Source organism: Beta vulgaris, chromosome 2 (assembly GCF_026745355.1).
Source record: "Beta vulgaris subsp. vulgaris cultivar EL10 chromosome 2, EL10.2, whole genome shotgun sequence".
Lineage (NCBI taxonomy): Eukaryota > Viridiplantae > Streptophyta > Magnoliopsida > Caryophyllales > Amaranthaceae > Beta > Beta vulgaris.
This window is the reverse complement of record NC_079203.1, coordinates 2,517,229-2,532,016: the sequence shown is the minus strand read 5'-3', so window position 1 is coordinate 2,532,016 and position 14,788 is coordinate 2,517,229. Positions and strand designations below refer to the sequence as shown.

At 37.3% G+C, this 14,788-nt stretch overlaps 1 protein-coding gene across 2 annotated transcripts; it reads right to left on the bottom strand.

Moving 5' to 3' along the window:
* Positions 1–7,696: 7,696 nt before the first annotated feature.
* LOC104887712 (uncharacterized) lies at positions 7,697–14,464 on the bottom strand. Of its 2 annotated transcripts, none has more exons than XM_010672427.4 (3): positions 14,101–14,464; positions 8,401–8,523; positions 7,697–8,210 (listed from the first exon to the last, which is right to left on the bottom strand). In XM_010672427.4, exons 1-3 carry the CDS (start codon positions 14,243–14,245, stop codon positions 7,999–8,001), a joined length of 480 nt encoding a protein of 159 aa, XP_010670729.1. In that variant the 5' UTR covers positions 14,246–14,464; the 3' UTR covers positions 7,697–7,998. The 2 variants fall into 2 exon arrangements, with proteins under 2 accessions (XP_010670729.1, XP_057248405.1); XM_057392422.1 differs by lacking the exon at positions 14,101–14,464 and adding an exon at positions 12,596–12,676.
* Between the last annotated feature and the right edge of the window lie 324 nt (positions 14,465–14,788).

Below are 14,788 nucleotides of genomic sequence, written 5' to 3'. Positions count from 1 at the left end.
TATAAATAGTGGCTCGTAAGCAAGACCAAAAGGAGGAGAGAGATGACCTATGTTATTTACTTACACTTTCATAGTCATACTTAGATAAATTCAGCTATCTTTCATTCATATGCTAAAAATATTATACTTGTATTCAAAGGCTTTAACGCCCAAATTATAGTGGATTGGTGGACTCATTGCCACCCGCGGTTTTATCCCTTTTTCATGGGTTTTCCGCGTCACCATTTTCTTGTGTCTCTTCTCTCTTCATTTCTTCCCTTTAAATTATGCTATCTATTTTTCTTATCTAATCTAGTCGTCGTCCCGACCAAAGATTGTCACCTTGGCGATTTTTGGCATAAACAGTTTGGCGCCCACCGTGGGGCCGATGGCTAGATCTTCCATCTAAACACATATCCACAAAATCCCCCTTTGACACAAAAAATCAATCCACCCTCATGTGGTCTATTATTGCAGCCTTTTTCTGTTGTTGGAGCAGCTTGCAAGGTGTCCACACCTTTGGATTGTCAGGTAAGAACCTGGGCTATCTAGTAATACAGCGAGGAGTAGAAGAATACCCAAATCAGGTTACGGGTGTCACCAGCATCCAAGCATCCAATCTGTAAACCTGAAGGAGGTTTAAAAGCTGACAGGAAATGGCAGCTGCTTCAAACTGTTTCACTTCGACATCATCAGATAAGTGTCATCTTTTTATGATGTTTTAAGTATAATTAAATGAATGTACTGATGATCATGAAGTCGCTCTTCAAGAGCTGAACTATTATCGACACCTTCCCTCCTGTCGAAGTCGAGACCAAGTAAGATTTTATATTTATACTTAGCTGTAAGCAGTAAGTTTTTAGTTTTATATTAGCTATGGAAGCTGAAAGCTGACAGGTACCTACTTACTAGACCAAGAAGTCCTTCCTAGTTATTGAAACTAGATACACTTCTTTAGAAAAACTTGTTGTAGCACTAGTTACAACATCTAAAAAGTCGAGACATTACCTTGAAATAAGTCTTACTACTCTTATGACTAACTATTTTATTAAGTTTGTTCTAAGGGAACTAGGAATTTCAGGACGAATTGAAAAATGATAATTTTCCACAGCAACTATGGCATAAGAAGGAGAAATTCAACAGGAAACCGTGTAACAGGTAAGGGTGTATGGAAGCTGTACGTTCACGACTCTTCTAATTTCAGGGGAGCTTATCTCAGTATAGCGCCAAAGTCACCACAGAGAACATGATAATACGGTTCTTTATTACTTGTAATTCTGAAATTACTAACAATGAAGCAAAGTGTGAGACTTTGATTGTAGGTACGGCCAAAGCATACTTGGCACAAGGTGTAAATAGTGCTGTCTAACAAATTGATGAAATAAAATCCTACAAACTGAAACAGAAGATGGAGATACGTAAATGATTTATCAGCTACGACAAACATGCGGCAGTGTCTTTAAGTTTTAAATCTAAACTATTCTGTTCAGTTTTGTGGAAGATGTTTCAGGTACAAATCTCAATGCCGTCACAGCTAAAGCAAACACTTACAGTAGCAGAATCACCTCAGCGTCTCAGACGCCATCTAGAACCTGTCGACACCATCAGCAACTTGTAGACGCTTTCAGCAAGCTGTAGACGTCTTCTGTAACCTGTAGACACCGCCAGTAACCCATCAACACCTTCCGGAACCTGTAACGCCTTCATTAACCCGTCAAGTGCTACCAGCGTCGCCTATGTGTTAGCCACCTCACATTACTAGCAATCTTCACACATATACTACGTAAGTCTTTTAGTAGACGCAAATAACCAGGTAACCTTCTTTAAGATTACTTGAGTTAGCTTACTAGTTACAATCGACTTTCTCTTGTCATTTCAAAATTTTAGCAACTGATAATGGTTAACAACACTCTCAACTTTGTTTTGAGATAACTTGAGTGTAGTGTGTATAGATTAAGCTATCATGCAGCATCCGTTTTTATCAAAGGGCAACATTAAAGTCGCAAATTCATCGATTTTTGTGGCTAACTTCAGTCAAAAGTCTAAGATGTCAATATGACAAGAATTGGCACACAACCCAGCTGCTTCTAAGCTAAAGGAGTCGACATCTTATGGAAGAAAAGCATCCAGTCAGATAAGTGAACTCTAACTTTTTTTTTTCCTGAAGTAGCCACAAGGGGGCAAGAGTATATGGCTTATATATTATGACTTTAATAATGCGACTCCCGTTATGATTACACAAGGCTTTTTATTGTTGTATTTTCAAAAATACATAACAAGTATGTAGCATGTGAATACAGGAACAATGCTAGTCAAAACTAAAGCATCCTGGGGGCTTAATGTCGACACAATCTGAAAGGAGTTGGAGATCTCAAGGGGCTTAAAAAATTATACAAACCTCGGTGCTACTAGCAACCTTTAAAGTGAAGAAGTTGACTATACATGAAGATAAGTGGAAGATATCACCAGTTGAAATTCTCAGCAACATGAATATGTCTAAGTAAAAAGGCAAAGAAGGTAACCTTAGTATCAGCTACATTACTTGTCTTTGGTAACATCTTGCTTTCTAAGTCATTTGCAGGAATTTATATGAGACGTATAAAATAAATCAAAAGAAACAAGTTCATTATCATACACGTTAAAACCAACAATAAAAAGCGGAGACAGCATGAGAAGCTGACACCAGCTTATCTGGTTTGCACAATGAGTTATCTTCAACCACAAGTCATGGCAAGTAAGCTCTAGATTATTGTTGTCAATAATTCATAGGTACGCTCTAATATTCTTTCGAAGATTCATTTCTTTAACTATTATCGCAGTCAACATGACATAAAGTATACACTTAGTAGCTAAATTTTTACACTCGACTTCGAATAATATACACTAGTAGTCATCGCTATTTCCATAAAGCTAATTATCAAACTTCCATGTCAATGAGAAGCAAATACATTTATTATTACTTCTTCGTACACTAACGTGACCTACAACATGAAAACAAGATTGATACCAATGTGTAAGCTGAAGATAACATGACACGCCGAAGCTACATCAAGTTACAACGTGTCCTACAACACACAACAAGGGTAGCTGACAACAGTTGTCAAGTTCCTAACACCATAAGACCAGAGTGGAAGCCAAGGAGTTAACTAAAATGCAAAGTGACTTCTAACCTATATTGTTTATTCAACTTCTCATCCACATAGCCAGCATAGCTAACAATTATTACTATCTATTCGTTCAAAATATGCGCTTATGCATAATGACTTTCTTATCAAGTCCAACATATACATTGCAAACATCAAACTTTGTTTCATCTTTTCTTTACAAAGTCAATCACACAGCAATTACATTCGTGATGTTTGGGCTTATGAGAATTATTCCAACAATAACAAAATTAAGATTGTACGCATGCATGTTCTTTTGTGTAAGGTGTAAGCTGTTACATGTTCAATGCAAGCTGACAAGTGCGAAAGCAAGCTGCCGAGTGTCTAGCACAAGCTGTCCAGAACATAGGTAACCTATTGACCACTAGCGCAAGCCGTAGAACATCACAAGTAAACTGCTGAGCATCGAATACACGAGCTATCCATCAAATGTCCATCATAAGGCGTAACATTGGCGAATATGACCGTTATCTTGCTAATTGGAGAAGTCGCAAGTGCACAGTGCTCACAACATCTTAAGTTCGCAAAGATCAGGAATACAAAGCTTCGTAATGATGAGCAACACGTCAAGTAAGTAACACTAGTTGGCGTTGATAGGCATTGTTTACTATTGTAACATATCAATGTGCAAAGGTATATACTCCCAAATTTAAAAATGCATCATTTATAAGACTTCCAAGCTTAATGTGCACATCAATGTTCACTTATGTTTATCTATTCATTCACCTAAGTTAGGACACACATGATCAAACTCTCGAAGTGTCTACTTGTACAAAGATATGCATACTTGCTTTATATTCTATGACATTATACTTCACCAAGTTATAACAAGGTGAAATCGCTGTATGGTAACTTACAATATGGTCTAGTGTCAGCTTGCAAATGCGGCCCTGACACCAGCTTACATACGTGCCCCTGACGCCAGCTTACATACGTGCCCCTGACGCCAGCTTACATACGTGCCCCTGACGCCAGCTTACAAAAGGGTCCTGTCTGTCGCAGCTACTCAAAGGTGGTCCTAACACTAAGTTCAAATTGACAAATAACTAAAGGCCCACATGCCAGAAGCACAAGGCAAATCCGAAACAAATCAAAGCAAAAACGAAATGGCTCAAGCCCAGCCTATGAAATGGTCTAGGTGCCAGCTTACGAATTATATGGCCTAGGTGCCGGCTTGAAAAAACCAATTCAATTGCCAAGTTATTAAATCAGCCAGAATCTCATTATCTAAGTGACCTACACATCAAAATGTAAGTGCAAACGCTAAACCATCAAATAGTGGCCCGCAACTTCAACAAAAATGTAAAAGCCAAAGTGTTTAAGGTAAGAGACTAGGTTATTAGGAAGGTATTCCAGAGCACCCAAGAGCTGAATGCTGGCAAGCTAGAGAGTAGCTGGGAGGGTCCTTGTCTAATTGAACGAGTGGTTGGAAAAGGTGCGTATTGCCTAGTTACCAAGGAAGGAAAAGTCGTACCTAGAAGCTAGAACGCTTCGCATCTCAAGTTGTATTATTTTTAACCTAGGTTAAGAACCATGTTGTCTACCGGGTGCAAACGCCAGAATACCAAACAAAGGTAACCACATTGGTTCACCAGGTAACGCAAGAGGGTCGCAGCACCTAGTCGCGAGCTAAAGGTCGAAGCGCCTAGTCTCAGATAAAGGTCGAAGCGCCTAGTCACAAGCTAAAGGTCGAAGCACCTGAGTTTAGCTATATGGTCGTAGCACCAAGGAAACGGGCCCAACCAAAGGAAAACTCGAGTACACCAAGTAAGAACATCACCAAAGCTAGCAAATATAAGCGTGCATACAAAAGAGATGTTTCTTAAAATCAAAAGTCAAAAGTTCAAAAGATCCAAAGATCAAAAGTCAAAAGTTCAAAAGATCCAAAGATCAAAAGCAAAGTTCAAAGAGTCAGAGCAACTTAAGCAAACAAAGTAAGCTAAGGACAACGTGCAAAGACGCAAGACAGCATAAACGTGAATTCAATGGATGATTGGCTGCATGAAACTAACACACAAGTCCTCTTGAGTTATAGATACAAAGTTACTTCTAAAGGGCCTAAGCGTCAGGACCTAAGCGTTGGTGCTAGCTAGCCAGCCGGCTAGATAGTCATCTAGCTAGCTACAATCGTATGAATTGTCTAAAGTTTCAAATGTTAATGGCTACCCGCAACCTGTTGCGAGCCAACCAAGCTATGAAGCGCTGAAAAAGCACAAAAGCAAAGCAATGAGCTGTTGAAGTGCGTAGCTACCATAGTATTGTATATCTTAAGTTTATTGTACATCCTAAGTTTTCAAAGTACTATCTCAAGTTGTCAAAGTATTATCATAAGTTTTCAAAGAATTACTCGAAATTGTTCTCAAGCTGTGTGTTACATATTGAATGTTTTCGAAGCCACCTAAGCTAAGTGCAGGTTTATCAAAGACAATCAAGGTGTCAGCACGGAGGTGATAGCTAAGCTATCTAGAGACAAAGCCATGTATAGCAACCAAGCAAGACACTAGTTGCAAAGCAAGCGGGCATGAAAAGAGCAATTGACATGATGCGAAGCTGTAGTTCATTTTCCTAGTCTACGACAAGCTTCGATTAGAAAAATGGGGGCTATTGTTATGGCTCTATTTCCTAAACACTCAATACAGCTTCAGTAGGCAACACCAGCTTATAAGCAGCTATGGTTAATCAGATTCTTTAAGCAGGAACAGCTAGCCAAGACGCGCCCAGCTATAGCAGTAGTATGCAGCTAGCAGCTAGCAGCTACCAGGTGACGACAATAGTACAGCAGTAGAAGGTAAAATATCTCAGCTAAAGTCAAGGAAATCGGTTCCTAAAATCAAGGAGACTAAGTCTAAAGAGAAGTATGCTCAAGCATCACTCTTTACGTGCCTAAAAAGTAGGAAGACCAATTCACATAGCCAGTAACTGCTGCCAGAAGTGGAGTCCAAGATTCTAGTAACTAATTCCTCATTTTTAGGGGGTTGTTTAAGGCTAATTCCACCAGCCCTACTATTATAAATAGTGGCTCGTAAGCAAGACCAAAAGGAGGAGATATGACCTATGTTATTTACTTACACTTTCATAGTCATACTTAGATAAATTCAGCTATCTTTCATTCATATGCTAAAATATTATACTTGTATTCAAAGGCTTTAACGCCCAAATTATAGTGGATTGGTGGACTCATTGCCACCCGCGGTTTTATCCCTTTTTCATGGGTTTTCCGCGTCACCATTTTCTTGTGTCTCTTCTCTCTTCATTTCTTCCCTTTAAATTATGCTATCTATTTTTCTTATCTAATCTAGTCGTCGTCGTCCCGACCAAAGATTGTCACCTTGGCGATTTTTGGCATAAACAGGGTGCTAATGACAGTATTGCTGATGTTGTCTGAATAAAATTGATCTTGTTGGAATGGATGCATGCAGTATAAATTAGTAACTTTGGATGCATTAATCATGTGATCTACTTTACTGTATCTAGTAAATTACCAACTTTAATATATACAACTAGCAAGTTATGTAATAAGACTGTATAGCTTAAATTATATGGCTATTATCTCAGATTTTGAGGTTTCCTGTAACTGATACTATGAATAAGAATTGATGCTTTCATTTACGTTTACAGTCCCCTTTTTTATACAAATTCTGGATCCAACCTTTTTTTAGAACAGCTAAAAAATATTTTACTATTATAAACCCGAGCGTAGAGTAAGTAAGTACACCCAAGGCTATATGTTACTGAGTTACTCATTTGCTAATTTGGAGGGGTCCAATTGGACAAAAATGCAAAGTATGAAAACTCCAAACAAACAAAAGAATCCTTTCAAATTGAATGCATGAATAATGAGATATATATATATATTTGGTAAACTTAGTAAGAGCACCTCCAGCGTCCCCAGTTTGCAAATATTGAAGAGTTGGAGCTACTAGCTTGTTTGTTGAAGTGAAAAGAACATTGTTGCTTGAAGAAGCCAAATAGCTCCACAAAGCTACTTGCTTCGTTCTACTCTGTGTGGGCCCTACTTCCACTTTCCATTTTCACTTTTCATTTCACTTTCTATGTATAAATGCAATTGTATGATATGGTGATGGCATGTAGGACCTATAAAAACTACAAGTGGTTATAGTTTTTCATTGGGAGATGTTGTAGCTAGAAATTGTAGTTTGGAAATCTGATGTGATACACAAAACTTCAAGTGGTTGTAGTTTGTCATTGTAGTTGCTCTAACTTTAGTTTGCAAATTTTCAAATACGTTCACCTTATGACAATATGTGTATAGCTACCATTTCAATTTTTCATCTTTCATGTATTGAAATTATAAATAAAAATTGATGCTTGAACTTCCAACATTCTTACCTGCCATAACACTGTAACAGCTCAATCTCTCACAATAATTGACCAATCATCAAAATCAGACAATCAACTGCACCACATTCTTCAAATAAAACTAATAAGCTTTTGAGCTCCTAAGACCTTCCCTTTAAGAGCTCATCAGGCAACCCTGTCTCAATGTCATAATTAGCCGCCAGCATATAAGATGGAACCATAAGAACTCTAGCTGAAAGCCAAAAATTAGTGATCAGTTGCTAAACTTTCGCCCCTATTCGCTCATCAATTGTTCGTATGGATAACATATCGGTTTTTCAATATCCATGATGTAGCATTGTGATTGAGAACATGTTCAATTTGTAGCAACTGATCCGTGTACTCGAAGATCGCCACAATTGTAACTCTAGACATCAAAGAATCTCAACATTTACCGTACATGAATGGTATAGTTCACATATTTTCACTAATACAATCTAACTTCAAGCTCTAATAATCTTCTGAACTGCAAAACTCAATTTCGGTTCAACACGCGTCATTTCTTTGTTTGAGAAAAGTACTTGGTCACAACATAGCAGTCTGGTGGAGTAATGTTTGTGTAATAATTGTGGATGGTATCTGTGATTTCAAACCCAAATTTCTTGTAGAAATTCATTGCTTCCTCGTTATTGGTCTGAACATGCAAGTAAATCTCAGAGATGTTCTGCTTTGCACTCAGTTCAAGTACATGGTTTAAAAGCTTTGTGCCTGTACATAACAAGAAAACCCATCACCCATGAACAATCTCAGAATAGTTTCTATTTTTTCGAAAGTACGACAATAAATCTTTAGGACCTAGATTTTTCTCCAATATCAGAAGGGTCAGAACTCAGAACTCAGATGGGGTTATTTCAATAGATACATATTTGTTTTGGCAAAGAAGAAAATATATACTTACCAACACCTAAGCCACGATAAGGTGCCAACACACCCAATGTCATGATGTAAACCCGAACTGCTCCATCATCTCTCTTTTCAAGGCGGCATGCAATGGCTCCGACACATATATCATTGTAGTATGCTGGGAAATGGACAACATATACAGATGATGAATATTGCAGATATAGCATAAACAGTTGTTCTAGACTTCCAAAAAAAAGAGGTTACGAGGCTATCAAGTTTCAGCAGAGTCTCTACAAATGAATACCAGCAAAATTTCACCAGTAAATTCTCCCTTGAAAGTTAAATACTATATAGTAAATGCAGAGAGGTTCACCCTTGTCTTTATAAAAAGAAAAATTCAAAGCTACATTCTAATGTGCAGCTAGTTTTACATGTGACCATGAAACACTCTAAACCAAATGGAAGATCCAACATTCGAGATGGATGCGTCGCAATATTTTAACAAAATTCAGAAGATTAATCATTTCTTTTTATCAAGAGCAACAGGGTAGATATCAATAGATGCAATCCAATTGGAATTCACAATTGATTGTAATAGGAAATCCAATTGAAATTTAACAATCAGTAGTAACAAACTAACAATAATGTTCTTGCCAGATATTGTGCTCATGTTTATGCTTCTCAATATATTACCATGTACTATGAGATAAGACAATTGAAATGCCTAATAGAGTTAGAAACAGAAAATGGATCTTGAAAATAAATAGACATTGCCTCCTTCATAGATAAACATTTAGTTTTTAAAGGGAAAGTTTACTTGAAAATCAATAGGAAATGAGAGCATGACAAATTGACAAGATCCAGCACACAAAAGCAAGAGCAGTACCCCGAGCTAAGTACGCCAACTTTTGTTTTTATCAAAGAATCAAAGTCTTATATCAATCAACAATTTGATCCCCCCCCCCCAATACTCTTCTCATCAACCAATTATGTGCAGAAATGTTTATGGCATGGTGTCGAACAATTCACTGGTCTCAAGTTTGACATGCAGAGTAAAATATTCCATGCAACCCCATGATTGGCATAAACACATTCAATTCTAGTAATAACAATCCAATACTGCAAATTATCAAACTTCTACATTTACACCAATTGTCAGTGGATCCAGCATCCTCTGTCAACATATATACATCAGAAAGAAAAAGAGCGTGAAAGAAACATCCGAGGACTGCACATAAACGAAGTTCCAAGCACTTATAAGATGAGTATCTAGTGGAGATTATTCAAGTCTAAGGATAGCATGATTTGTCTTAATCCGAAAAGAATAGAAGCCTATGTTACAACTATTAAAGTGACAAAAATGCTCTCTCACATAGCAAGGTTGTCCTGATCCTACTTGTATGGATAATGGACATCTGGGATAGGTTCGTTTGACCATGACATAAGATCCCATGCTTTTACAGGCAATTACCAACATACTTTTGAAAGGGTTCCTCAGATGATAAGAATTGAAAGACATCCAAAAGGGAGCAATCGTTTTCCACTTTCTGGATTGTGGAATCATACAACTCTATTCTGCACATAGCAGGCCTAGCAAGTAATTACAGTCATTAAGGTTTATTACATCGTTGAGCATGATCATGGCGTGTCAAAGTTTATTCAAAATCCTACAATCATAAATCATATACTTCCTCCGTAACAAATTAGATGTTACACTTTCAAAAACACACTTTTCTAGGCAATTTTTTGAAGAGGAGAGAAATAGAGACAAAGAAAAAAGGGGATCCATGTGATAGGAGAGAGATAGAGAGAGATTATTGCCTAAAAAAGAAGTGTAACATCTATTTTGTTACAGCCATATTTAAAAAGTGTAATATCTATATTGTTACAGAGGAAGTAATTATACTTCATAGAACTGTATTAAGATCCGAATAGTATAAATTTTCTTAGTTGAGTAGGGTCCGAAGATTATACAAGCATCAAGATCCTGCTACTGATCACGGATCAATAGCAATCCTGAGGCAGTAGAATCACACGATACTGAGATTTAGATAGGGTTTCAACAAATATGAGCACAGCATTTTGTAAAACTGATCCAGGCAGAATCATCCTTTACCTACTCCATGATTTTGAATTATCTTTTACCCTCGCCCTCTCCTTTCCCATAAAAGATTTCTAAAGATTAAAGGACTAAGAACAACAAAAATTATGACATCAGGGGCCAATAAAATGGAAAACGAGAGGGCTTAGGCTTACAAACTAGCCATGGTTTGGATCTAGTACCCACAACTGTTGGCAACTAGTCTATATGTAAACTTTTTGACACATTTGTTCCATATGGTTGAAAAGTGAAAAATTTTAATTAATCTGAGTGAAAGAGCCTTATATCTATAATACTAGAGTAAATCAATTAAAAATTACTGAGAGGCACCTCGAGAAGGTCCTTAAATCAGAAGGAAACATAGTACAAACAAATAGCATTAGATCGATGAAAGCTCCAGGCTTCAGCCATTCAGATCACGACAAAAATCTAGAGGATACTCATACACCCCTTCAGAAATACCAATAACAGACCAATTTAACAATATTCCCTCTGTCCATTGATAAGCTCAACATTGGCAAATGGCACGTATTATAAGGAAAATAATGTAACGAGGAGAGAGAGAACCAGAGACCACTAGCTAAAGAACAAAAGTCAGCTTATTAATGGACAGCGGGAGTAGATCTTAGACATGGAAGCTAGACCTACTCCAATAGTCCATACGACTGTAAACACATCATGTCAGATACAGCAGGGAAGATGTTTAACATGATAAGAAATTCTCGTTTGGCTGCTACATGATACCAGAAAACGCCACCAGAAAACAGATCTGGACTCTGGAAACAAAATAATCGAGATAGCAGAATGGCCGCTACACAGGGAAAGTTACTGCCTCAAGAATTCTAGTTTAGAAACTATAGTTAGAAGAAGGCAGCTAAAAGGGACAAACATGACTTAAGGTATGCAATGTGTCTTAAATAGTGTATAACTAGCTCTTGCACCATATCAATAAGTAGTACAGGTTGAAGTTGCATGGTGGATAAAGGATGAATCAAGAGTACTTGTGATGCATAAGTAGCATACCATCATGGAGAAAAAGCTACCAGAAGAAACTCAGGTTCAATATATGAAGTGTTTTACACCTCTTACTGGAAAAAGATTTGTTTACCAGACATCACTGATCACGCTAAGACAAGAGAAAAGAAAACAGCAAAAATTGGATTTATCTGCCAAGAGAATAAAGGATCAAGTGGGAGCTCAAGTGGTAAGAGGTCCTACCTCCCAAGTCCTAACCATGACATTCGATCCTTATCACCCCAACTATAGATGGGAATTGCTATGGTTTCTACTCCTAGATGGAAGTCCAAGATTTCTAGTTTAAATAGCTAGAGTTTCCTTTCGATATCACCCCCACTTTAGTTGGGCTTCGTTGTGGTTTCTACTACAGGCTAAGATTCCAGGATTTCTAGTTTTAATGGCTATAATTTCTTGTAAGTAGATGATATCCTTGTCTTTTCTTTTGGCAGTAAATTTCCTATCAAAAGAAAAATTGCCGAGAGAGCTAGCCTGTTTATAAAGTAAACAAAAAGACCTTGCAGGCCAGAATCCTAGAATGTCCAAAGTGGTTAGCACTCAAACTGGAGTAAACTAAGTGGGACCCTTTTTTCCAAGTGAAATCAGGGCAATTACAGTTTATAGCCTTTCTCCTTCTCACTACAACACTCTTAGTTTCCACTTAGCCTCTTAAAGACGTCAACAGTCAACACTCTCCACCTAAAAGCTGTTTACTATTGCCTGCAAAGAAACCATACCTAGAGGATAACAGCCCAGAAAACTTCTGCTGCCCTCCCACTCCTCCCCCCCCCCCCAATTGTATTTCCCAGTTCTCTCACGTTACATGGACGGATGGACCATCGAAAGGTCTAATCCCTACTGTCAATGAAACCCAGATCTAAATTTTAATGTGCCAATTAAGAAAAGAAGTCAACTTTTGATAAAATTTTCAAAAAGGTAATTATAAAGTTACGTACAAGCAAATAAAAAAAGAAAGGAAGACCTAGATATGAAAATAGGCTAAATAGAATGGGGAGCAAAGACCTTAAAATGCTATATTGAATCAATAGACTGAGACAGGGGCCACCATAAAATATAAGAGACAACTGCACCAGAAAGAGGCAACAAGTCCTATATTCACTTAAGAAACAAGTACCTGGATTGCTTCTACCAGATGACACCATGGTGTCAAAACAAGGCCGCATTGTATCATATCCCTCGTATTGTAAAGGTTTTCAAATCTACTGAACCGATAATACCCGCATTATAAAGGTGCACAAGAAACCACATTTAAGGTAGATTCAAGGATATCTCATGGTCTGAGCCGATATTTAGCGGTACGACAACATCATCTTCCCCGTTCCCACATCACCGTATTACTGTGATCACGACCGAAACAGTATTTTCAAACTATGATAACACCCCGTCAACAAGCATAAAACTTCTTAAAGAATGTAGCGCTCCATTTATAGTGCTACTCTCACATTCTCTTCCCTACAATATTTTGATTCCCCTAAAGGCCACATCTTTTATTTAACACAAATTAGCATTTCCATTTCTACTCTATCAATTGTTAACTAAAAAGAGCAAAGTTGTGTTTATGTCATCATCAATCCAGAATATCATTATTAACTAACGAAAAACAAAGTCATGTTTATGTGATCATCAAACCAGCACATCATTCAAAACTAGTCCCACATCTAAGATCAACAATTTGGGGAAGCTTTCTCCTAATAGCTCAACTTCACACCTGCATAAAGCCAGAGATTCTTCTAAGATAGCAATGTTCCGCTTTTTTTAACAATTATGCCTTGATACTTTATATATACATCAATTCAATGAAACACATAGTATACAAATACCCTGACCGACCACCGGTCATCCTCATGCACTAGTAGTAACAAGCTTTCTTCTTTAAGCCCTATCCCTCAAAAATCGAAGTACTTAAGAAAGATCGTATTTGCCAAATGCCAATTACCCCCCATCATGTAAGGTCCGCCATTAACCCATCAATTCCAAATTCTGATAGCTCCACGCAAGACTCCAATAACATACACTCAAGAGCCGAGGTAGTAAACAACCCACAAGAGAGGAACCTCGCAAACTCTATTTTCTCTTTGCTTAGGCCAACACTTCACAACTAGTCTCAGAAGCCCTTCTCTAGGCTAAAGATATGCATGAATGGCCATAAACCCTAATTCCTCCTCAGTAAACCAACAATTCCAACAAAATCAATTCCAAACTCTCACATACCACAACCATGGAATATCAAACCAAAAGAAACCTCCCAATACTAATGCAATGCACCCAACTCATTTTCAACCAACAAATTCAACATAGTGCATATTCGAATTCGGGCGAAAAAGACCCAGCCAATGCAACATTACATTCAACAGCAAAATCCAAATGAATCAACTAGCAAACAACTATAACTATACAAAAGCATAACAGATTAAACATAGCAAATCAACCAAAAAAGACTAATTACTCAAATACCCAGATGACATTTTTATTTACAATACCAATTACCAACAACAGATTAAACAAACTAATAAAGTGTAATTCTAAACATACCCAATTGAATAAACACAATTAACGCAGCAAATTAAATAAAACCCAGATGACAAAATAAAATAGATTAAAAAGGGTAAGAAAAGGAACCTAATTTGGAGAATTCCCCAGATGCAAGCGAATCAGAGTAATACTTGTCGTTGTAACGAACAGGAAAGAGAGTAACATTGAGCTTTTTAAGCTGCATTATGTTCTTGTCCCTTACTCCATCTAACGAAATTGTCACTTGTTTCATTTTTTTTTTTCCCTTTTTTTTCTCTCTCTCTTTTTTCTATTTGATTATTTCGATTGATGAAGGTATGATTTATGAACCCAGAAATTGCTAATTAATACTACTTGTACTTTTGAGAATTGCAAAGAGGAAAGAGAGAACGAGGGTCTTTATTTTGGGACATGGGAGGAGTTCGAGGAAGCGCGCAGTCTATTTGTATCGTGGGTCGGGTTCAACTTGAACCCTTTTTCTATTGTAACACCATACGAATTCGACACGAGATGAGTGGGTTAGTCTTAGGCTCTGTCAATTGACCAAATTGGTAAAAAAAAGTGAATCTCAACGATAATTTTAAAAATTTGTTCTAACGATAAATTGGTAAAAAAATTGATCTCCAGCGATATTTAGGCTAAATTTTTTCTATGGTTTTCCGATTTTATCAAAACGTGTACTTTATAAGATTTTATTTCGAATCGGGTATATAGTGTGTTGTGACAAGAAAAGTTAATTAGATAAAAACACGAAAGTACTAACAAATGATATAGGAATACAATTACATTGACTAAA